We start from the raw sequence: 26,133 nt of genomic DNA on the forward strand, positions 1-26,133 counted from the left end.
CAACAATGGGAACAATCACTAGAGTTAAGAGTTAGCCTACAGAATGGGAGAAAATGTTTGTCATTTTATACTCCAGACAGAAGACATTATAATATTCATGATATATAAAGAACCCAAATCATCCAATCAATAAATGGGCAAGTGAAGTGAATAAACTATCCCCCAAAAGGAAGAAACACAGCCAGTAAATACTAGAAAGTATGTTTGGGCTGGCGAGATGGCTCAGTGGGTAAGGGCACTGACTGCTCTTCCAAAGGTCCTGAGTTTGGATCCCAGCAACCACATGGTGGCTCACAACCATCCGTGATGAGATCTGACGCCCGCTTCTGATGTGTCTGAAGACAGCTACAGTGTATTAGGCTGGAGTGAGCGGGCCCGGAGTGAGTAGGGCGGAGTAAGCAGAGGTCTTGAGTCCAATTCCCAGCAGCCACATGATGGCTCATGGCCATCTGTACAGCTACAGTGTCCTCATACACATAAGATAAATAAATAAATCTTTAATTAAAAAAAAAGTATGCTTAATAGGCTTGGCCAGGAGGGAAAATGCTAATTAAAACTGTTTGAGGTTCCACTTCACTCCAATCAGAATTACTAAAAACCAAAAAAACAAAGGATAACAAACACTGGAGAGGATGTGAAGAAAAGAGGAGCTCTTATTCATTGGTAGTAGGAATACTCATTTTTGCAGCCACTATGGGAATTAGCATAGAGCATCCTCAAAAACCTGAAACTAAAACCATCCTATGACCTAAACATCTCTCAGGCATGTACAAGAAGAACTCTCAGTTAATACGTCACAGATACTTGCACATTCACGTTTACTGCTGTATTATTCACAATAAGAAATGTATCCAATCTAGACGTCTATAAGCAGATGAATGGATAAAGAAATTGTGGTAACACATACAAGTAGAACTTTATGCAGCCATAAACAAAACTGATATTTACAGGAACTGGATGGATACAACTGGAAATCATGATAAGTAAAATTAAGACTTACATATTGTAAGTAAAACTTAAAATTACATTAGTGTATATATATGCACACATGTGTTTGTCATGAAATTAGAAAGGGGAGCAGAAGAGGAGAGGAAGCGGTCTTCAAGGTAATGAGAGATGGGGTAATGAAGTCATGTAAGAGCAGGGGGCTAGCTGCAGGAAGCAGAGGCCAGCTGGAGGGAGGGGACTCAAGGGAGGGCAGTGGAATGGGAAGGAACAAGAGGCAAAGCATGGCACCTGAGTATAAGCACACCATGATGACACCTAGTACATTATGCTATCCTAGAAGGTTAATCTAAATAAACTGACTCCAAGAGAAACAAGGAACCAGAATGGTCTGCATCACTTAGAAAAGTTTAACAGTTAAACTTCTCCACAAAGAAAATTCTATTTAAGATTCAAGCAATAGTTCATATTCGCTATTCCTCAAACTCGAGAAATCAATGCTCTCATGGGTTTTTCCTTTTTAAATCAGGCTTGGCTAACCTTAATGACATTGGTGAGACTGTGAAAGAAAAGGGAACAGCATAGGCCGGCCAGTCCCTCCTCTTCTTCACCTTCCCTGGTATGCAAGAGCAGAGTTAGAGCAGGTTGGTCCACATCATAATGACATGATAAACCATGACAGGACAGGAATGCAAGGCCTAATTTTTGTTAGGAGATTTGCACATGACCACTCATTACATTAACGGGTCAAAGGAGAAAATTTTAAAATCACTGAAAAATGAGGAAAAATACGTAGTAAGATTGAACAACCACTTAGAATCAAAACTCTGCATACTACGAATAACAGGAGCCCTTTCTGGCTGATAAAGGCCATCTATGAAAGCATAGGAAAAAAAAGACACCCCCCCCACACACACAAAAAGAAGGGTGGAGAGTGCGAGAAAGAAAGCGTCCCATCATCTACAAGAAAACTAAAGCACGGTGCATACTTGAAGCGCACTTAGAGGACAAGGACTGGGCTGAGTCTCCATGCACTTCAAACAGGCAGCTTGAAAGCAACTGTCTAAAAGGGATCCTATTTGTAACAGCAATCCCCAAATGAAACAACAAATCTAAAAAAAATGCATAAGCCTTTTATAGAAAAAAATTACAAAGTTTTATTGAAAGACAATAAGGAAAACACAGAGACATACAATGTTATTAAAAAGACTAAAGGCTTTAGTTTCCCTCAACTGATTAATAGACCCAAAGCAATCCTATCACAGTGCTTTTTCATGGAACTCTGACAAGCTGATTCTAAGACACAAAGCTATAGTAATTAGGAAAGCATGTTATCGGCACATGATAGACAAGCAAATCCTTGGAACTGAACAGACAACCCAGAAACAGAGCCATACATACATGTAAACGTGATTTATGACAGAGGACAAGGAAAGGCTAGACTATTTAATAAAGGAAGCTGGGTTAAGGTAATCCATATGGGAAAACAATGAAATGGGATCCCTATTTCAAAACATATAAAAATCAACTCCAGATGGACGAAGACTCTATAATGCTAATCACAAAACAATAAAAAGTTAGATGTTGCAAGAGAGTGTCTTTATGACAGTCATTCAACATAAAGAACTTATAAAACAAGAAACAAAAAGCAGATCCAAAAGGAGCATACTGACAAACTCTACACTGAAATAAAAATCTTCTGTTTGTAAAGATTCAACAAGACTGAAAGATACTACAAACTGGGAGGAACACACACCATATTTAACTAATAAAGGGCTAGCAATCAGCAGACCGGAGGAATCCTGCAAGTCAAAAATAAAAACCTTTTTGGGAAAATTGGGAATTATGAGACATTGGTATTTCACAGGACAAGCAACACCAATGGCTAAAGAATACACATAAAAGTGCTTCACTTTATCGATAACCAAGATAATCAAAACAACAACAACAACAACAACAACAACAAAAAAAAAACCAAAATAGTGTCACAGGCCTTCAGACCATCAAATCTTATCTATAGCCAGACAATCTTGAAAGGGCCTGGTCTCATTTGTTAGACTATAAGACCTTAAGTTTAATGCAAGTATTAGCATGAAATTAGAACCAAGGGAATTCTACACAGTTAGAATAAGGTCTAAAGTTGCCACAACCAGTTTGTATAACAATTTGATTTACCCAGGGAAGTCTACCCAACAATTCCTCCCCAGATTCCAGCAATTCCATTACTAAGGAGAAGGCTTCCCAGACACTGTATGCTGGGGATGTAGATCAGTAGTGGAGCACTTGCATAAAGCCCTAGGTTCTATACCCAGCATCACTAAGCAATGCATGCAGTGATAATCAGGGCAGCTTTTCCAACAGCCCTAACAGCTGTTGAACAGCCCCAGAAACAGTGAGAACTTTCAGCACTCAGACAATGGTAGAATGCATGCAGGACAACAAAGAAGGAACCACAGCTCTGTGGGCATCATCTAACATCAATATTAAGGGGAGGAGTGAGCTAACAGAAGGGTGCATACAAAATGATTCTAAGCATGCAAGACTTCAAACAAACACAACTACATAGCAAATTTGGGACTAAAACATAAATGGTAAACCCACCCACAAAGAAAAGAGAAAGAATGATGAACATGGGAGTGGGGGCCCTAGATGAGGGGCTGGCCTCACAGCCTCTGAGAAAATGGTAATATTCTATCTCTCAGGACTGGTGACAGATAACCTATTCTGAGTTTGAAATTGTTCTTTAACTGCATGTATACACTGCATTACTGTATTTTAAGAAAGCAACTATACTCTACAAATACACACACACAAAAAGTACATAAAGGCCAAACTTTAAATAAATGGTTCTGTTTAATGTTATTTTATTTATTTATTTTTAAAATTACATTTACTTATTTGCTTTTGTGGGGTGCTGTGCATAAGATCAGAGGACAACTTTTGGGAGTAAGCTCTCTATTCTGGGCCATGCAGGTCCCAGGAATTGAACTCAAATCCTCAGGTTTGGCAGCAAGCTCCTTTACATATCCACCCCCACCCCCACCCCCTGCCACTATGCTAGCCTTAATAGTTATTTTAAATAAGGAAGGAAGCAATAACAGAGACAAAAGAGAAAAGGAGCAACATCCTAGGATTTTCTGAGCCATGCTCAAGAGCACTAGCAGGAAACTTGTGGGAACATGTTACACTGTCATGTACACACAACAGGGATGCTCTTGGTGGCTTTTAAAAGACACTCTTTGAAGCACCTGAAGCAAGGCTGGCCTTTCTGACAGAAGGCTAAGAAGAGTCTAGGTCTACCAAGCACAGCTGACAGAAGCTGCATGGGAAACATGACTGCAGCAAAGCATCTCCAATGGGAGGACACGAAGGTTGAACTTCAGAAGGCTGCCTTGAAACCTGTGCTCTGGGACACTGGGTTCCATGAGTGCAGTGGAGAGCCTCTGCCAGCGCTTACCTCACATCACTTTAGCTTCCATGGCATAACTGAAGTCCTTTCTAACTGCCATGGCTATTAAGACAAGTAGCAGGACATTTGCTGACAACTGGGATTTTACACATCGTGTTGAAAGGGAGGTCAATCCCTTCCAGTAAGAACTAAATGCCATTTTCCTGAAGCATTAGAGTATACCACGGACAAAACCAAAATCTAAATAGGTTGGCACATTTCCTTGGAGTGGCACATGGGCACATAAACTACATGTGAGAAGCTGCTGCACTCCTTCTTCAGAAAATATGTCTTTGGGTTCTGGAAAGAAATGGTATGTGCCCCGGACCTACAGAGCAAGATGGAGTTAGAAGGATAAAAACTAGAAGAGGTATCACTTTCCCTATGTCTCTGTGTCAGGTAAAGGATACTACATAAGTATATTTAGTGTAGTATAGTATAGTATAGTATAGTATAGTATATAGTATGGTATAGTATAGTATAGTATAGTATAGTATAGTATAGTATAGTATAGTATAATGTACTGGCTGGTTTTGTGTCAACTTGACAAAAGCCTGACACAGAGAAAGGAGCTTCAGGTGAGGAAATGCATTCATGAGATACAGCTGTAAGGCATTTTCTCAATTAGTGATCAAGTGGGTAGGGCCCCTTGTGGGTGGTGCCATCCCTGGGCTGGAAGTCTTGGGTTCTATAAGAGAGCAGGCTGAGCAAGCCAGGAGAAGCAAGCAAGTAAAGAACATCTCTCCATGGCCTCTGCATCAGCTCCTGCTTCCTGACCTGCTTGAGTTCCAGTCCTGACTTCCTTTGGTGATCAACAGCAACGTGGAAGTGTAAGCAGAATAAATCCTTTCCTCCCCAACTTGCTTCTTGGTCATGATGTTTGTGTAGGAATAGAAACCCTGACTAAGACAAATTGGTACCAGTATAAGTGGGGTATTCCTGTGACAACCTGACCATGTTTTGGGGAGGACTGTGGAAGGAACTTTGGGCTAGAAGATCCAATCAGTGTTAAGAGCTCTGTGGGATGTTGTGAAGGAGCTTGGAAGATAATGTTGAGAACAGTACAGAAGATGGAAGCCTAGCTTGTGAAATTTCAGAGGGAAGATTAAAGACTCTTATCAGAGATGCTATTTTGATTGTGAAGATTCTGTGGTTTAGGTTAGCTGGGGCTGAAGAATCAGCTGTGATTAACAAGATACCAGAACTACTAAAGCAAAAACTTTGTATTACTGGACTACTGATGTTGGTTAGCTGGAGCTAAGAAATTAGAGGTGATTAAGAAGAGACCAGCATCACTGAGGTGAAAACTTCTGGGAAGTGTTTTCTGAGAGCACAGAGGCTGTGTTCCAGAGCTAGCCAAGGTTGTACCTTGTGCTGCAGCAGGACTTGGTAATGTGTAAGAGTCACCCAGGTGGTACTGGTTTTGAAAGCATGAAGGGGTCATGAAGAGCAGCTGAGGCTTGGCACTGTGAGAGGCCATGGAAGGCCATTGGTGAAGGTGCAGCCTTGGTTTGCAATTGATGGCCTAGGACTTGAAGGGGTCATGCAAAGGAGTTGAGGCTTGGCACCATGGAGAGAGTCTATGAGAGACTATTGGTGAAGCCTAGTTGCAGCGGAAGACAGCACTGTTTTGGAGATGCCAGTACCATGAGATGACCACCAAGAACAGCAGCAGCAGTGGAGCACAGGCAGCTGGAGCCTAGAAGACAAGGTGTGTGCTACAAAGGGCAGAGCTGGAGATGTGACTCAAGCCTTTGGGGAAATGCAGAAGATCGTGAGTGGATCCCAGACCTTGGACGGCTGGAGTTTGATTTTGCTTTTGATTGTGACTGTGTCCTGATATTTTTCCCTCTTGAAAGAAGAAAGAATTTTAGTGGAGCCCACACACAGTTAAGAGACTTTTATTTGTAAAAAGACTTTGAATTTTAAAAAAGATTGGATATAAGAATTTGCAAAGACTGTGGGACTTTTAAAATTATTTAGATCTTGGGGATGATTAAGAAAGCAAGGGTTGAGGCTTAATAGTGATGCGTTTGTGTGTCAAGTTGACAAGGGATCAATTGTACTGACTGGTTTTGTATCAACTTGACAAAAGCTTGATACAGACAGAGTAAGGAGCTTCAAGTGAGGAAATGCATTCATGAGATCCAGCTGTAAGTATTTCCTCAATTAGTGATCAAGTGGGGAGAACCCCTTGTGGGTGGTGCCATCTCTGGGCTGGTAGTCTTGGGTTCTATAAGAAAGCAAGCTGAGCAAGTCAGGGGAAGCAAGCCAGTAAGGAACATCCATCTCTCTGTGGCCTCTGCATCAGCTCCTGCTTCCTGACCTGCTTGAGTTCCAGTCCTGACTTCCTTTAGTGAATGAACAGCAACATGGAAGTGTAAGCGGAATAAACCCTTTCCTCCCCAACTTGTTTCTTGGTCATGATGTTTTGTGCAGGAATAGAAACCCTGGCTAAGACATATAGTATAGTATAGTAATAGTATAGTATAGTATAGTATAGTATAGTACAGTATAGTATAGTATAGTGTGTGGGTAGCTGTGACAGAGATACCTTATCCAGTATAGGACTCAGGGTAGGCAACACTACAAACATTACCAAGGACATTCTACCATCTGGTAACATAGGCACAAAATCCACTATTGAACATGTCAGGGGGTGTGGCCTCCTTTCTACTCTTTAATTTTGTTTTTGTTTTTGTTTTTGTTTTTTCGAGACAGGGTTTCTCTGTGTAGCTCTGGCTGTCCTGGAACTCACTTTGTAGACCAGGCTGGCCTCGAACTCAGAAATCCACCTGCCTCTGCCTCCCAAGTGCTGGGATTAAAGGCGTGCGCCACCACCGCCCGGCTCTACTCTTTAATTTTGTTTAAATCATAAAACTGGTGCATCAAAACCATGAGAGAAACTTTGCATCTGCACTGCTAAGGACCAGTGGCTAAAGGGTTTCATTTGTAGCTATGAAAACCCAAAGAAGCCCTGAGGAGCCATCTACTTGCTGTATCTATTGTACTTCCTTTGGGGAATAAGAGCTTTCTCTTTCCATTCTTTTATTTTTTCATTTGAACTCATGTACAAACCACTACACTTTCATGTTCCTCTGTAATGCTGGCACATCCATTTAAGTTCTTTAAATGCTTATTTAAGAAAATTTAAAGGCATGGCATGCAGTGGGTGGGTGGGTGGGTGGGGATATAGAAAACATACCAAAATCTCCATATGAAATAAAAAAATTTCCCATGAGTGTACAAACTAGACACTTTTATTATCATTACCATGCTTCCTTGTGAGAGTTTGTCCTGTGACTATTCTCTTTATGTATGCTGCTTTCTCCATGTATTTTCCAGTTATGACTTTTCATGACAGCATAATATCACTGCTTCCTACACACCAACTTCCAAGTAACTTTCCTTGACAGCAGGTGTTCTGATGTACAAACTGTGACTCGCATCTCTACACAGCATGAAGTATGCCTGCTGAAGCAGGTGCTCTGTACCTTTCGGTTTCACTTAGAATCTGAATTCATTTAAACAAATGGACCTCTAAGGACAAAAACATTCACAGGCCACACATTTCAAATAAACTGAGTGAACTGGTCTAAGACATTGTCATTCATAGGATAAAAACAACGGTCACACATAATGCCTTTCAGTTACATACAAATCAAAGTCTTCTCTTGGGGCACATAATTTGGAGAGGATAAAGATGTAGAGAACATTCTGGACTTGAAGTGGGGAGCATCCTTTCCCTCTGCAATGACTGTCTCTGTACAAGGTAACAGCACATGGCTGAGGAGCGGAGGACCGGAGGTGATTAATTATTGAGTCTGACTCCTCGGGGAAGCAGCTAGGCCAGCCTCAGCACCACACTCAGAACTGATACTGCTGGAAGGAGCAGGAAACTTGATCCACACACCGCACTCTCACTTTCCCACACCCAAGCACCCTCTACGATGTTACTCTTTTCTGGGGGGTTACATTTACCTAAATAGGTTTCACTGATTTAGAACTTTCAATATATTGAGCATTTACTGAGCATTATTAACAAGAGTCAGGAACTTTGCTTTATGTTGGAGTATCAAGTTGAGTGAAACTTTCATCCCCTAGGAAATTCTCTCACAGTGCAGAGTTCACTAGGCCCATGAACAATAAAATCACAAAATCAAACCTTATGGGATCATACACTCTGAGGTTAACCCCATGTGTCACCTCACATAAGACTGTCCCTTACAAATTACATTCTCCTTCCCCCTTAGAATGCTATCTATTGCTCATTTTACAATTTCCTTATTTTGTGTGTATATTTATGTGTACATTCATGAGAAGGCCAGAAGGCCAGGCCAGGTGCCTTCCTAGGGAAGTCTTCTACCTGTTTGTTTTTATGAGTTTTCTGAGACAGCATCTCTCACTTAACCCGGAGCTTGCCCGTCTTAGTTACTTTTCTATTGCTGTGATTAAAATACCATGGCCAAGGCAACTTACAGAAAGAAGGGTTTTGGGAGGGCATACAGTTCCAGAGAAGCAGAAGCCCTTTAGCATCATGACCAGGAGCATGGCATCAGGTAGGCAGGCATGGAGCTGGAGCAGCCACTTAGAGCTCATATTCCCAACTCACAAATAGGAACCAAAAAGCACACTGGGGAGGTAGGAACCCTTTGAAGCTGTAAGCCCACCCCCTAGACACACCTCCAAAAAGGCCACACTTCCTATTCCTTCCCAAACAGCTACCAACTGGGGACCAAGTATTCAAGTACCAGAGACTTATAGGGGACACTTCATTCAAATCATCACATTGCCTAGTTGGGTAGACTGGCTGACGAGGCAGCCTCAGGGTTACAGACCGGCACCACCATGCATGGCTTTTTTACATGAGTTCTGGCATCAAACTCAGGTCCAGGTGCTGGCATAGCAGGTCTTCTACCATCTGAGCTCTCTCTCTAGTCTCAACTTTTGCTCTTTAATGTTTTAAATTAACACATTGGAATAAAATATGATCATGTATTTCAAATTCTATTCTGTTTTTCTCAAAATGCCACTTGGTTCGTGCTCTTTACTTCCTGAATGAACTCATAAGAATCCCCAAAGCAAGGCAGCAAGACCAGGTCTGACAACCCAAGTTTGATCCCAGACAGAACTTACTCCACTAGCTGTCCTTTCACCTCCTCGGGTACCTCCACCTCCGTATAAGAATAAATAAAGCAGGAAAAACAAAAGAATCCCTGAAGCAAAGTTAAGTAAAGCTAAGCTGTGGTACCCTAGTGTGGTGGTTTGTATATTCTTGGCCCAGGAAGCTGCACTGTTGGAGGTGTGGTCTTGTTGGAGTGGGTATGTCACTGTGGATGTGGACTTAAGACCCTCATCCTAGCTTCCTGGAAGTCAGTATTCTGCTAGCAGCCTTCAGATGAAGATGTAGAACTCTCAGCTCCTCCTGCACCATGCCTGCCTAGATGCTGTCATATTCCTGCCTTGATGATAATAGACTGAACCTTTCAACTTGTAAGCCAGCCCCAATTAAATGTTGTCCTTATAAGACTTGCTTTGGTCATGGTGTCTGTTCATAGCAGTAAAGCCCTAACGAAGACACCTAGAAATCCGTTCTGCCCACAAACCCCTGCAATCTGCTGGAAAGGGTCAGGCTGGACTATCTCAGCTTCCATCCCTGTGACTTAATTGAAACAAAGTGCTGAGGACTTCCTAACCACAACTCTTCATTTTTTAGGAAAGGTAACCTCTAGCCCTAGCCATATTTCAGGCTCTCAGAAAAATAATAGCTATGCTTCTCCTTAGAGATATGGAGAACTGTTCCAGGAAGCAGTGGTGTTTTTTTTTCATAAAGGCTGCTAGACCCAAAACTGAATGGTGCACCACCAACCATCACATACACAATGTCAGCCAAGCTTAATCATTCCTAATACATGCAGGTGGGAGAAGGTCTAGTACAAGTTTCCTTTATCCCACACAGCTGTGCTCATGAGTCCGCTGAGGTAAGCACACCTCATTGAGGAAGATATAATAGTACAAAACAAAGAATACATGAATCAATTTAGAACACTTAAAAATTTCAAGAAACAGAAGGTAAAACAAACATAAAACAGAATATGATCAATTTCAAATTTTTATTAAAAGATTTATTAAGTATTAAGATATTAAATTAATTAAGTATTTTGCAAAAGTTCTTTGCAAAATGGACAAAACCCAATGGGCAATATTTTCTTTAAGCTTTCTAATAGGCCAACTAATTGAATATATCTAAACATGGACCAAAGTGGGTTGATATGGGGCTGGGGATGCCATCCAGGGGTAGAGTATTTGACAGCATGTGTAAGGCCCTGGCTTGATCCCCAGAACTGTAAGGAAAAGAAAGGAGAGTGAGAAAGGGAGAGAGAGGCATAAAGAAGAGAGAGCTCAATATATTAAAATGCAGTTTGTTAACTGGGTATGCTGGTGCACACCTGTAATCTCAGCTCTGAGAGTCTAAAAACAAGCATAAATTCAAGACTAGCCTAGGCTATACAGTGAGACCCAGTCTCAAAACACAAAATGGTCAAATTCCTTAAATGGTCTGCTATTATCTGTATCCTTGAAATAAAAACTATCACTGAAAATAAGTCTTTAATTGGAAACAGTAAAAGAACAATGGATGATAGAATTATATCAAATAAGCATCACACAAAGGGCTAATCTGGAAGCTGGCCCTGAAAGGCCCTTTCCCAATACCTGGAGGCCAGTGACATGCTTGGGAGCTCTTGTTCTCATTTTTCCAGCTTCTATTTAGTCAGAGCAGGAAATGGGACAAGTCAGAGGACCACAGTCAGTCTCATCCTCTTCACAGCACGCTGTGAATGTCATTAATCCTCTATTTATTTAGGGGACTTCACAGCCCTTACAATAAAGCAGCAACTCCCTGCTGGCTTCGGTTAAGATAATTATGTTATAACAAGGATTGGGTTTCAATCATAATAGGCAGAAGAAAAGGAAATTGTACTTGAAGTTGTCAGTTTTTTAAAAAGCTTTCTTTTGTGACTCCATTCAGAGACTGCTCTTGACAAAGCTCTCCTTAAACAGAGCATGTTCTGAGCATGCTAACCGCACACACGCCACATTAATCAGTGTAAGCCTTCTCCTTGAGTAAGCTATCACAGCATTCAGGGACGGGACTCTCCATGAGGTTCAGAATGTGGTTTACAAAACTCACCTGATCCATCACCACCCACACTCACCTGACCTGGAGTTTTAAGACATAAAAATGCCAGAGCAAGGAGGTGAAAGGAACTGACATTTGCTCCTCCTGTAAATTACAGCTCTAAGATCCTGAGGAGGCCAGGGCCACATAGGAATCAGAGGCAAAGGGAACCCAGTGAAAGCTACAGGATGGGCTGGAACACACACTACTCCTCACACAGGTGAGGCACCCACACGCCTGGGCACGGCTGAAGGCTGTTCTCATTTTACAAGGTTCCTACCAACACTTTCCCCCTAATCACCATCCTAAGGAAATAGGAAGGCACACAATCTTGCCTAAGTTATTTTCTTCACAGTGTTTTATTACTGAATCAGTATACTGCTGCCTATAACACACAAATGGCCTGAGAGTTATACTTTGAACCACTCTACAAGGCTGAGCTCTGGGAGGATTCACACCTCAGATAAGTAGTGTCTCTACAGTATTTCAGTACCTCCCAAAGGCATTTAAGCTCCTGGATAGTCAAATGTCTGAGGAACTGACTTGGGTTCTACTTCAGACTAAAAAACAAAAAAAGGTAGACATTAAGTTAAAAGTGAAAAAAAGAAAAAAACCAAACCTTCAGTCAATAGGACGTATCAATGCTGCCTCATTACTGACACCACTTACTTCGGAACTTACTTACTTTGCAAGTCTTTTTTAAGTCTAAAACTACACTAAAATAAATCATAGGCTGAGAGCTGAGACAACTCAGGTGGAAAATGCCTGTGGCACAAAGCATGAGGACCCTAGTTCAAATAGCCAACAGCCATGGAAAAGGTCAGGCGCAGCAGGGCCACATCTGCCAGCCTCAGCACTGGGGACTCACTTGGTGGAGTATATGGAGACAGACAGATCCCCAGCCTGGTTTGTTTTTTTAAGACAAGGTCTCCACACCCTTACCCCACCCCCAATCTGCCTACAGGGCTAAGGACTTCTGGCTAAATTAAGGCCTTCAAAGTGATAGGCAGACAGTCTGGGTGGTTTACTTGGTGTGGGAAGTTACTTCTCTGATGAATGGTTAAATGTCGAGTGTTACTGTCTTCTAATGACAAATGTGTAGACATTTCAAAACACAACTGTGATTTATTCAAGCATGTTAAACCTTGAGTTGAGATCATTCCTGGTAAGATGCCTATTTGGGCAAGTCAGGTTGCTCTTTAGTTTTATTGTTTATTTTTTATTAAGCCCACAAACTCATCCTGGACAGAAGTAGGATTGAGCTCCATAAGGAAAGATTACTACAATGCCTATATCCACTCCCTGTGTCCTTCCAGTGTGCTGTCACAGAGAAGGGAGCTACTCCGTGGACCTGTACTGTATCAGCAGTGTTCAGCAGCGAGCACTGGGGAAAGCTGCTCTTAGGCTTCCCTTATAAGCAAAGTGCCAATAAATCATAGGATTACAGATGTTCCTATGATTCAGAACTACCATAACACTTTGAGAAGAGACCAGTGCTCTCAGAACTGTGTACTCAGAAAAATTATGTATCAGAATATTAAGGGTTCATGAGAAATTTTGTTTTGTTTTGTTTTTTAAAGTTCACTCATACAATATATCCCAGTGGCAGTTTCCCCTCCCCCTACTCTTCCCACTCCCCTTCCCTCCACCTCTCCCCCAGATCCACTCCTTCTTAGTTTCCCTTCAGAAAAGAGCAGGCCATCCAGGACAGGGCTTTTGTTGTCATTCTTGCTTCATTTGTAATTTTATCCTACTTCAAATAAGTGTGTGTGTGTGTGTGTGTGTATACACATGTACACTTGCAGGGGTTTTGTATATGGATGTATATGCTTATGAAGGACTGACGTCGATGTATTCCTCAATCATTCTCTCCCTTTTTTCATTTTCCTTTTTATTTTCTGACATGAGGTCTCTCTGTGTAACCTAGCTGTCTGGAGCTTGCTATGTAGACTAAGCTAGCTTCTAACTCACAGAACCCACCTGCTTCTGCCTCCAAAGTATAGGCCTTAATTTAGCCATAAGTCCTTGGCCTGTAGGTTCACTATAAACATCAGTGATAGGGAGACCCTGTCTCTCCCCAGCTACAGCTCTGTCTGCATGAGGTGGTGCATGTTTCGGGTACACTCTGGGCCCTGGGTAGTATGAATCATCCCACGAGTACCTCTTCAAGCTGCTGTGTCCAAGGTAACTGGACAGAAGAGAGAATGCCTACTGGGGCCAACCCCTTCTTCACCTCCTAGAATTAGAAACCTATGAATCTACACCATCTCCACTGAAAGGAAAGGCATGAAAGTTCAGGGCTGTGGATGGCTTCTCTAAGAGCGCCTGTGAAGCAGCAGCCTCAGGGCACATGGCCAGAGCAGGCCACTGTCTCACTTTGGGAGGCTTGAGTCCCCTAGGCCCAGCCACGTTCTAGCACCTGCTTCAGAGACAATCTGCCATCTAGTAAGAAACTGGTTTCTACTGCCAAAGCCCAAGTGAGTTTCTCCTCCATAATGTGACTGAAACCAAGGGAGTTAGCAACTTCAGGATCCACAGTGGTGAGAGTTCCTCATATGACCCCATAACTAAGACAGAGGATGGTGGCTCAGTCAGCAGTGAAGGAATACTACAAGGATAAACTGACCCAGATATGAGCAGCTTCAGTCCATTCTTGCTCTCCCACTAACCACAGCTACAAGTAAGCAATGAGTGCAGCATGCTGCTCCCATGCGTTCCTTGTCTCCCTGCATGGTTCTTTTCTCAGCCAGGAATGACTGTTGTTATAGTCACATGAGTCCCATAGTCCCAGGCAACCAGACAGCATTTTCACATTGCTGTTTAATTCATATCCCTTCTCTGTCCAAGTTCCTCTGGAGACATCTTGCCCAGCTGTGATCCAAATGTTCTTGGCATGTTCTTCTGCATGTTCCTTAAAGGCTGAGGCAGCATTTCCAGACGAACAGAGACTGCTCTCTTCGTCTCTCCCAACGTAACCTCTCCAGTACTATTAAATCTTGTCAAAGGCACCTTCAATGGTCAGAGCCTGGCTCTCACTCACCTCCCTTCTCCCCCTTCTCTCTGAGCCTGTCCATAGTTATCTGCCTGCTTCCCCACCTCCCGACTGAGCACTGCCTGCCTCTTCTCACTGCCTTTACCCATGCTCCAGTCACCGTTCCTCAACCTGGATCATGACACCCAGGCAAGTCTTTCAGCTTCCAGCCCACACCCTGACCCCTAAGTTCCTACGATGAGACTGGATGGTGTCACTCATACAGGTACCACTTAGCTTCAGGTTCTTTGCTGCTCAACACTTCTAGGATAAAGTGGTTGGAGATGAGTCTCCAGTCTCATCTCTCTCCTTCCTATGCTCATTCCTGTGTTCTGTGAGTTTGTGAGGTCTTAGGTAGACCATGTTCTTTTTCCTATGTCTGATATTCTGCTTTCCTCTTCACCCCATCTGGTTTTCTGACACAGAGTCTTACCACTTAGCCCAGGCTGGCCTCAAGCTCTCCACTCTTCTGCCTTAGTTCCCCAAGTGCTAGTATCATATGCCTATACCACTCTTTTTAACTTTTCCCTCCACTGCTAAGAACTGCACAGAGGAGACAGGAGTTCTACTACCACTGCATTACATTACCAGCCCTTTGACTGCTATCAGTCCTTAAGATCTTAACTCGATGTCTTTTGTGTCTTAACCCATTTTCTGTTGCTATTACAGCATACCTCAGACTGAGTAATTTGAGGTTTATTTTGGCTCCCGGTTCAACAAGTCTAAAAGCACAGCACCACAGCTTCTTATCTTCTAGTGAGAACCATGCTCTGGCCTATGCATGATGGAATATCAGAACAAAATGGGCCTGGGCAGAAGAGAGGGAAGAGACTGAAGGAGCTGACCCAATTTATAATAACCTGCTTTATACAGAATCAATCCACTATTGTGGGAATTAATACTGCCTCAGAAAAAGGGTTACTCATGCTACAGCTAATCAATTCTGAAGGCCCTGTAACTTCTCAATACCGCTAGACAACATACCTTCTTTGTTCACCAGCGCATTCCCAAGAGCTATCTTAGCATCTATCCTACCTTAGGGTTCAACAAAGTTGAAGCCTACAATATTGTATAAAATATCTAGTACCAATGCTGCACCTCCCTGTGAGCCAACCCCACACCCTCCTGCTGTAGATATGCCAGGAAAATGGAAGCCTCTGCCTCCACAGCAACCGGGGCACAGCTCACTCTGCTAAGCACACAGGCCTGGAAGCAGCAGAACAGGGCAGGGCAGCGAGGTCTTGGGTGTTCCACTATTGTGAGATAGCACAGAAATGACTTAAGTTCAGTTACAATCACCAAAGCTGAGGTGGAGGGCTTCTCGCCTTCAAGATAAGAGTTTAGGAAGAACTTTCCTTCACAGACTCTGGCTTCAGTGTCTTTGGGATCATAAGACTGTTTCTGAGGAAAAAGTATGCTAAAATGGAGTGGGAATTTAAATATACCAATAATATTAGTTAACTATCAGCTCAATGTATATAAGTCCAGCATTTCCAGGACACATTTTAAAATTCTTTTTCTGCACATCTAACTACCTTGAAAACAAAATGCTATCCTAGTTGAGCTAGAGAGTTAGTTGAAAGGCAGAGGGTTTGCTTCACACATGCAGGGACAAAGGTATTCCCTAGTACCGCAAAAAAGAAAGAAAGAAAAACCAACAAAATCCTACCATACCAGAGAGAGAACACTTCAATTAGTTACACATTCATATATTTATACTGAGGACAGTCTGGATTTTGTTTAGATTTAAAAATACCAAAAATTTTTATATACAGAAGAACAAAAATAATACTTTGTCTCCTAGCCATTTCAAAATGTACTGTGAATTAAAGCCACACAGTTTTAAGGCAGGTATGTGGAACATGCCTGCAATCCCTGCAGTAGGGAAGCTGAAGAAATCCTGTTTCAAATCAGCAAAACCCAAACAAAACCAAACCTAGTCAGTTATTGTCAATTCTCTTCCTTGGACAAACATACCTCCTTTTACAGTGAGGAGTTTCTTATTTTATTTTATTTTTTAAAAAACACTTAATAGAAACTACATTATAAAGGGAAGAGACTTATTGACTACTATTAAGTTACAAATGGGTGTGTGCACTGTATTTCCATGGATCTCTGAGTTCCAGGCCAGCCTGGTTTACAGAGTGGGTTCTAGGACAGCCAGGGCTGTACAAGAGAAACTCTGTCTCAAAAAATAAAAAAATAAAAAACCCAAATAAACAAAAGGAGTAAGTATTAGATACTAATACTAACAGCATCAAAGGCAGAAAAGGAGAGCTTTCCCAGGTCACAGGGCAGTGAGAACAGAGCCAGAACACACTGCTTCACTCTTACATCCTGTGCTACACAAAGGGTGGAAACTGCCGAGTTATCGGAGGACAGAACTTCAAGAACTAATAATGGTGGGCCACCATGAAAAGACTCAGAGGCAGGAAGAAAGTCAACACTGAACCTAACTGAAAATTTCAACAAATATAAGCTATAACTGATGGACAGCTTTTTAAAAATTACATTTTATTTACTGCGTGTGTATGTGTATACATGCATTTACACAAATGCCATGGTGCATGTGTGGTGGTCAGAAGACAGCTGGTTCTCTCTTCCACCATGGTTCCAGTGATCAAACTCAAGGTTGTCTGTGGGTTTGGCAACAAGTGCCTTTCCCTACGGAGCCCTACTTTACTTCTTTTAAAAGTTCTATATTTAAAAACTTTGTGTGTGTGTGTGTGTGTGTGTGTGTGTGTGACTGGCAGTGAACGAGCGTGCAGTGCCATGAAGGTGTTGGGCACACTTTGGGAGTACAAGGTGGTGGGGTGCTGCTTGCCAACCCCAAAATGCCACACACCACCACTGTACAGTATGTGAATCTTTGCACCCAACCATGTGGTGGCCAAGTCTGGCTTCTGGTACTTTGTGTCGCAGCTGAAGAAGATGAAGAAGTCATCCGGGGAGATTGTGTACTGTGGGCAGGTGTTTGAAAAGTCACGCCTAAACGTGAAGAACTTTGGCATCTGGCTGCGCTACGACTCCTGCAGTGGCACACACAACATGTACTGGGAGTACTGGGACCTGACCACCACTGGCGTCGTCACACAGTGCTACCGAGACATGGGTGCCAGACACCGTGCCTGTGCACACTCCATCCAGATCATGAAAGTGGAAGAGATTGCAGCTGGCAAGTGCCGCCAGTCAGCTGTCAAGAAGTTCCATGACTCCAAGATCAAGTTTCCATTGCCCCAGCATGTGTTACGGTGCCAGCACAAGCCACACTTCACCACTAAGAGCCCCAACACCTTCTTCTAGACACAGCGACCCACTGAATAAAACTTCAGACTGTCAAAAAACTTTTTTTTTTTGGTTTATTTTATGTGTATGAGAATTTTGTCTGAATTTATGTCAGTGTACTACATGTGTGCAATGCCTGTGAAGGCCAGAAGAGGGCACTGGATTCCCTGGACCTGAAGTTATAGATAGTTGTGACCCACCTTGGGGGTGCTGGGAATTGAATACCAGTCCTCTAAGAGAGCAACCAATGCTCTTAACTGCTGAGCCATCTTACTAGCTCCAGAGCTACATTTTTTAGCAATGAAAAACTTCTCCTTTAACTAACAGGGCCCATTCAATTCAACTAAAATTTGCTATTGACACAAGAACAGTGATAGACCCAGATTAGTATTCTTTCACAGGGCCCTTAAAGTTTTTAGAGGAGATGAGGGCTTAGATTATTCCACTATGATGAAGACATAAGATGTATGTAGTGACTTCTCAACCAAACGCTAAGGGAACATCTACTATCAAAACAAATGGTTCATTAAATCCCTTTCCTCCTGGAAAACTTCCTACCTATGTTATCATCACTGCAAGCAAACCTCAACAATCATCACGCTGCCACTCAGAGAATGTATACTGCAGCAGGCACCACACCGGAAACCCCACTCAGGGAATGTACGCTGCAGCAGGCACCACACTGGAAATCCCAGTGCCACATACACTGAAGGAGCAAGGAGTGCTTTGCTGTTTTCCCTAGGAAAATTAATTTGTAAACTCATAACTCATAATAAGAATCCAAGGCTTCACAAAAAGCAGATAGCATAGAAAAGGAAAACATCCTCATGAGGCAAACCTTACACTGTTGCCATAGCTTCTTTGATTCAATATAAGAATGACAGCATTTCAATAAGTTTTTGCCAAAGTAAATGTCTGACTGGAAAAATGGAATGCTGTTTTTTGGGCAAGGCAGAATTTCATACTTGTACTTCCAAGAAAATGTTACACAGCTTTTTATTATTACAATCAAATATATCAAGTATAGACTAAAGAAAATATAAACTATTGTGTAATGTAAAAATGTGGTGGCTTAACTATATAAGGCAGCAAAAGATGAAGACAAAAATAGTTAAGAGGCTGCCCTGGGGTTAATTCAGAAGTGAGAAGGTTCATAGGTAAAATACAAGAAAGATCATCTAAGCTGTACTTAAAGCCAAGGCTGAAATTAGAAAGTTCAATAAAAATCAGATGCATTAAGAGAAGTGTTATTTCAAAGGAAGAGGAAAAATAGCTGGACTATCAATAATTTTATCACAGTGAAACAACATAGTCTACTTAGGGAGAGAAAAGGTACACTCCAATTGGTGAAGTAGAAGCAAAGTAGTTTATAAAATAGTTGAGTCTCTGCAAGCTCTCTCTTCTTTTCTACTGTTGACTACACTATTCTTTTAGAAACAAAACCAAAAACAAATAAAAAAAAATCGTTACCGCTGTAACAATTAATTCTAGGGATTAATTGTTAATTGTAACCTAAGAATTCTTCTGTTTCCTATGATTTAAAACAAATGTTAGAAAAAAACTTAAAAAGTATGTCTGATGACCCCCATACTTACACATGCACACTTACAGCTGTCTGTGGAATGCAATGTAGTTTTCTCTGTATTTAATAAGGAATATCACAATATGGAGAGAAGCACTCACAAAAATGGGATCCTGGCACCAACCTCCATACTCATTACATGTTTATAAAATCTCTAGAAACAAATCACCTACATGCAGACTACTGCAACTCAATCTTATTATGAAAACAAGAGCAACACCAAGAGAGGGCAGGGGGTGTCTCATAAGCTCAATCAGCAGGAGGGCCAGATGAAGTGATGACCTGCCATTAAGACCTCAGGAGTTAAGGATTCAATTTTCCACCACAGATGTGGCCTCCACATGCTGCAGAATGAGATGTTGTCTGCAGCGACCCCGAGCGTCCTCCAGACAACAGGCCATCAGATGGCTTTCACACTACACTCTCATGTAATCGCTTCCTCGTGAACAGAAAGAAGAAATGAACTCCGGATCACAGTTCATCCACAGAGGTATTAAAAGGCAGTAACAGAAGCCTAGTGCTTCTCTTCCATTTAGGTCAGCACGGACACAACACTGTGCATGGTGTTGTACACCACCGAGGGATCATTCCAATCAAGAGCTCTGGAAGTCCCAACAAAGGGCCCCTTGCTACTGAAGTGGATCACTGGCTATGCCTGACGAGAAGCAGATCTACTCAAGTTCGTCCTGACATACACATGCACCACCTTTTAAAGCTAACAGCCAACCAGCTGTGCTTCCGTGATTGAGGAACACGAAACACCTCTACAGATCATGAAAATTTCACTCAGCAAGTGCTGGAGCCTGTTTGTGAGTGTTCGCACTCTTCAATACCTACTTCAATAAGCTGTAAGACTGTAAAATTTGTATTTTCTTATACTTTGAAACGTGAACTCAGTAAGTCTGGGGCCAGTCAACAAAGGCACAGTTCTTGTTTGCATTATATTTAAACCTTGCAACTCTTACACATGTAAATGCCACTACACATGCATGCACCCACAGCCCTGCCACAGGTACAGGTCTAGGTACTCAGTCTTGAGATTTCCTATCAGTTTGGAGGTTAGCAATTCTGTGTATACCATTAGGGTTTGCATCCAGAAGTCCCACATACCCTTCTATAAGCATTTGTCATAGTTAAGGGAACAACCACCTAAGAGCTGTAGAGCTTTTGGACACAGGCCACTAGAAGTCCTACAGCCTCGCCCTACTTTCTCCTCTTCTGATAAAGACATGAAGAAGCCATGGGGCAAGTTCATAGCACATGGACCCTGGCCACCATGCCTTACTTCCCGTGTACCTTCTACACCAGTGGTTCTCAGCTTTCCTAATGCTGTGCACCTTTAATACATGTGACCCCAAACTGTAAAACTATTTTCTTTTTTCTTTTTTTTTTTTTGGTTTTCGAGGCAGGGTTTCTCTGTATAGCCCTGGCTGTCCTGGAACTCACTCTGTAGACCAGGCTGGCCTCAAACTCAGAAATCTGCCTGCCTCCGCCTCCCAAGTGCTGGGATTAAAGGCATGTGCCACCACCGCCCGGCTTGTAAAACTATTTTCATTGCTACTTCATATGGCAATTTTGCTACTGTTATGAACTGTAATGTAAATATCTGTGTTTTCCAATGATCTTTGGTGACCCGTGCAAAAGGCCAGAGTGGTCATGGCCCACAGGTTGAGAACCACTGCTCTAAACTGTGAGCAGAATGACTTGTTCCTCCCTTTAGTTGTCTCTGTCACATATTCTGCTATAGCAATACCCACACCAAAAATCAAATGTTACCTACTTACACCTATCTCCCCAAGAAATTTATCAAACTGCTTATCTTAATGAACCTTGCCCTCCTGTTTCTCCCTCTTTCCCAAGGTGTGTGTGTGTATGTGTTCTCTCCCTCCCTCCCTCCCTGAGACAGTATTTCTATGTAGTTCAGGTGAGTTCCAAATAATGATGTCCTTGCTTAGAATCCAGCCATTTCTAAAGTATTTAGCAGCTTTGGGTTTCTCTCACACAACATACTAAGACTTCCTCCCAGGTAAGTGGTGTTTCACTGTTGTAAGCATGTAGAAATTACCCAGGGACCACAACTTACTTGGCCTTCTGAATCCATACACAGTAGTCTGAGATGTAGAGATCATTCAAAATATATGCTGGGTCATTTTCCTGAAAGATTTTGTGAACATCCAGGAGACACTTTAAAACTGCACTCTTACCTGAAGGAAAATTTGGAAACAACCAGTCAACCTTAAGGAGAAAAATATCCAATTTCTTAGTTAAAAAATTAAGATCTTGAGAGATAATATATTTAAAACAGTCCTATTAAGATACCCAGCCTGTCTTTGCACTTACGATCCACTTGCTTCCCCGCTGAATGGCTAGGATTACAGGCCTGCACGTCACCTGGCTAGAAAGCATGTTTTGAAAGAGAAAACTTGTGTTATTTCAGAGGTGGTCCCCAATACCCACAAGACACATGTACACTAGCAGGCTCCCCTTTGAACAGTCTGAAATCTACACACAGCATGATGCTCACCCAGCCTCTTTCCCTGCACCTCCTTTCACACCCTACCCCCCACCCATTTCACCCCCTCATTCATTCCACCCTTATTCCTGCCCTCTCTCCATAGCTGACAGAGTCCCAAATATTCACCAAAATAGAGAAATCAAGCAGGAATCAGTTGTATGTAGTGTGACTCTCTTTGTTCCTTTGGTAGTTGGGACAGTTCTAACAATTCTTCCAGGTTCAGTTCACCTTTGTTTTTTGGGGGAGGCGGTGCTTTGTTTTCACTACAGGTATGTGCTCTTTTCTTAAACCTCTGCCTTCCACATTACTTACTTTATATTTATAATAAGCGGGTAGTGGAGGTGTCCACCCCAATCACTTGACACAGTTACCCTGGCCACTTACATACAATCCTGTCCTTGACTTAACCAGAAAAACTTGCAATTCTTAGCTTGCATATAGAACCATAAAGCAACATTACTGACTTACTGGCTTGCTCAGCCCACTTTCTTATACAACCCAGGACCATCTGTCCAGAAGTGGCACCAACCACCGTGGGCTGGGACTTCCTCTATCCATCACTAATCAAGAAAATGCATCCATAGCCTTACCTATATGCCAGTTTGGTAGAGGCAATTTCTGAATTGCCCTTCCACCTATCTAGATGACTCCAGCATGTATCAAACTGATAAAAAAAAAAGCTAACCAGTACCGTAGGTAACTGGCTGACTGACTATAAAGAGTTTCAAGTAGCCATCACAGGTATTTGCCAGAAAAAACTCTTCACTTGAAACTTGACTTTACTTCTCTACAGTGTGACAGAAGCCCCAAGGACTCCCACCCAAGGCCTCATACCTTCTTAATATAACCAGATGAGCAGAAAATGCAGGATATAGGGTGGCAGGGAGAGTACTGGCCCATTCACTAACTCAATAGGGCGAGCCTACTGTGTGCTGAGGACTGGTCTATGTGGAGGAGCAGTTACTCATTTTTCACACCACCTCTTTATCCAAATGTCCACCAGAAACACATTATATGTCCAATAAAACCTGGACACAATCTACTATTCAGCCCTTAAATATTGACAGAAGAATGTTCAAAAATTTGATTCATATGTATTTAAGCAACTGAGAAACAATATTCAGATGAGGTTTTCAACAAGCATGCCTTTCACAGGTGAGACAGCTTGGGAAAAGGGATTTAGAAGCTCTCTTTGAAGCCATGCTTCCCCTAGCCTTACCAAAACTATTGTCATGGAATTCTATGTCATAGCATGGTAAAAGATACCCAGATAATCTAAAAGAAGCACATTAAACTCACCCCTCCTCCAACCCTCTGTTGTCATCTGATGCCATGTTTAGTCTCTCAAGCTTGCCCATGGTGAGCACTGCATCACAGCTAGGGTAGATAGCTGCGGTTTTTAACATCTCTTTTGCGTCAAATGTTCTTTCTGTTCTGCACTCAGCTACTTATTCAGTAAACATGATTTAACAAAGGTAAAGACAGCCTCTTCCAGGCCGTCACATGGCCAGTGACCAGTAGCTTACAGGGACTCGCAGTCCTGGACTCCTGTGGGGCTTTACCCAGTTGTGTTCTTGCCATACATCCTATGAGCATAAAAAAGCTGCTCAGGCCTAAAGCTAAGACAATTATTTTGGCTCAAAGGCAATGCAGGAAAGTGGCCATTTTTCAAGCAGTTCACTGCCTGCTCCAGAGTATAAAAAACAAAGGTACAGTAACCATGGTAACTATTTTCATCGCAAGAAGGAGCCAGCATGTGTCCCCAGGATGTCAAATGGCCCAACTTCAGAGATTCCCTAAAATTGATTGGCTGGATAAGCTAACCCTATTCATGAAAGACCCTGAATCTAGGGTCTCCTCCTCACCGGTGAAGGCACCGGAAACTAGTGTCCCAAACTACAAATGACAAGAGCCATGAATGTTTTGCTTCAGGAATGACTGTCTAATGATGGCACAGAGAAACATAATGATGATATATGAAACATAAAGAAACATAAAGAAAATATGTAAGACAATAATAAGTAGGTGGCCAGTAAATACTATTTAACATGCTCTCTGGCTTTCCTTCCTATTGGCGACCATGTTGGGTAATAATCTCTCACTAACAGAGAGACTAGCGTATGGCTGAGGCACTTAAGAAATTGCTCCTATCCATAGAAGGATCAGAGTAGGAGATGCTTTTTGCTGGCTAAGTGCCAAAAAAGGGAAAATAATGTGATCTGCTACCTACACAAACTGAGAAAATCTCAATTTGTTTTCATTGGGCAGCTGTTGCTTTCAGGGAACCTCCCTCTTCTCTATGCATGTGAAGGTCAGAGGCCAAGCTCAGCTGCTCTCCAGGAGCCATGTTTCTTGGTCTTTGGACTGGGGCTCAGTGAGCAGAGGGCAGGAAGAACATTCTGACACTCTGTTTTATTCTCTTGAGAAGGGTCTCCCTGAACCTGGCAGCTAACCCCCAGCACTGTACATGTGTGCTGGCCATGTAAACTCAGGTCCTCACACTTGCTTAGCAAGGGCCCTTCCTGACTATGTCCCCCTTTTAATGTTTTAAGCTACAGAAGATAAGAATAAAAAAAAAATGGAAAAAGAAGACTTTTAAGTACTGACAGAAAGGCTGCCTCATTGTTATTTATAAAACACAGCAGAACAAAAGCCAATAGTAATTATCATCTTTAACATAATTTAGCCCAGGTAAATTTCTTTGTGTTTGATAGTATTATCAAAAGAGATATCTTAACATTAATTTTCATAGTTCATTTGAGCCTAAAAGGAGAAAAGATAAAAATACTACGTCAAATCAATCAAAATTAAGAGAACCAAAATGTGGCGATTTGCTTCACTATCAAGCCCTATTAAGATGTAGAATAAAGTCAAGTATCTCCCAATAAAATGCTTCTCACTCTGGGTAAGTCTTACATATCCTCAAGTTCCACTTCAGGTCTTCATTTCTGCATTCTTAAGAAGCAGCACATACTTAAAACAATGATTTACTGTTAGGCAGAGTAAGGCCAGTTAAAGACCTGTCCTTTGCCATTACAGTGACACATCGTGTCCAGACATTCACAAACAAAATTAGCAGGGAGCAAGAGCACACTCAGTTACTGCCAGAAATGCACGAGGCTCAATCTAGTGTCTAATTTATCACCCAAGTATCAGTTCAGGCTCTCTTCTCTGGGAACGGAGTCCTAGCTCTCCTTCAGCTCCATTTCAGGTGCCCTCATAATGCCCGGCATTATGTCTCTCTATTACGTCAATTAGAGCCAACACCAACATCACATCACTAACCCTTCAAGTTAGGCACTTCCTTTTTTGTTTCACAAGAAATGAATGATTTGGCTAGGATTTGAAAATAAATACATCTGACTCTCAGCCACTATGCCATAAACATAACGTCTGCATTTATCACCAAGTGGTGAACTCCTAGGCAGGAAAGAGTGAGTTTTTCTTTCATTGTCTGGACTGGAACAATGTCCAGAAAACTGTAAGTTCCTGTTCAATAAAGGCTACACTCTAGAGTAGACAGAAACTAACATTTATGTCCTTGCACAGATTGTTTGGTTAATATGTACGGGTCTGTGGACTTACTCCAAGCTTACTGTATTACTGTATATAGGCATGGACCTGTAATTCTAGCATAGGAGAATGATTACCCTGGGCAACAGAGAACCAATCTGGGATACCGAAAGAAACCTTGTCTCAAAACAACAAAAACGAACAAATACTTAAGAACAAACAACAAGAAAAAACCACCTAGTCAGGGACCACTCCCTCCAGGAGGAAAGAGGCCTATAAATGTCAGAAAGCTCCTGAGTTACAACATCCACGAAACCTTTAAGGTTATAAAAGGCAATACGCAGTGGCTAGAGAGAGAGGACTCAAGGACCAGTCAAGGTGCCTGCAAGATGTTTGAGAAGCTATAGAAATGCAGCTTTGTGAGCCATGAATTAAGCCAAGGTAGGCTTCTTGGAGGTGGAGCTGCCACTTGAGTCACCACGTTCCTGTGAGTGAACCTTCATCTATATGCCTGTAAGTAACTGCAATAAACCCACTGGTTTACCAAGTGAGACATGGACGGAGCTGTTCCTTTGGTCAGGTGTCAGTGCCTTATCTAGGGTGAATAAAAGTTGATCCTATCTCCCCAGGAAGA

General features: G+C 42.2%; 1 protein-coding gene and 1 pseudogene across 2 annotated transcripts in view; one reads left to right on the top strand and one right to left on the bottom strand.

Moving 5' to 3' along the window:
* The window catches only part of Shq1 (SHQ1, H/ACA ribonucleoprotein assembly factor), a 106,445-nt gene that overhangs the window by 21,716 nt on the left and 58,596 nt on the right, over nt 1-26,133 (bottom strand). For both annotated transcript variants that reach the window (XM_031382756.1, XM_031382755.1), the window contains exon 10: nt 21,555-21,675. In XM_031382756.1, the coding sequence (XP_031238616.1) occupies nt 21,555-21,675 (121 nt within the window). The remainder of the gene's footprint in view (nt 1-21,554; nt 21,676-26,133) is intronic.
* Nucleotides 17,377-17,907, top strand: LOC116099338 (annotated as a pseudogene).

The sequence above is a fragment of the Mastomys coucha genome, unplaced genomic scaffold, assembly GCF_008632895.1.
Source record: "Mastomys coucha isolate ucsf_1 unplaced genomic scaffold, UCSF_Mcou_1 pScaffold20, whole genome shotgun sequence".
Classification (NCBI taxonomy): domain Eukaryota; kingdom Metazoa; phylum Chordata; class Mammalia; order Rodentia; family Muridae; genus Mastomys; species Mastomys coucha.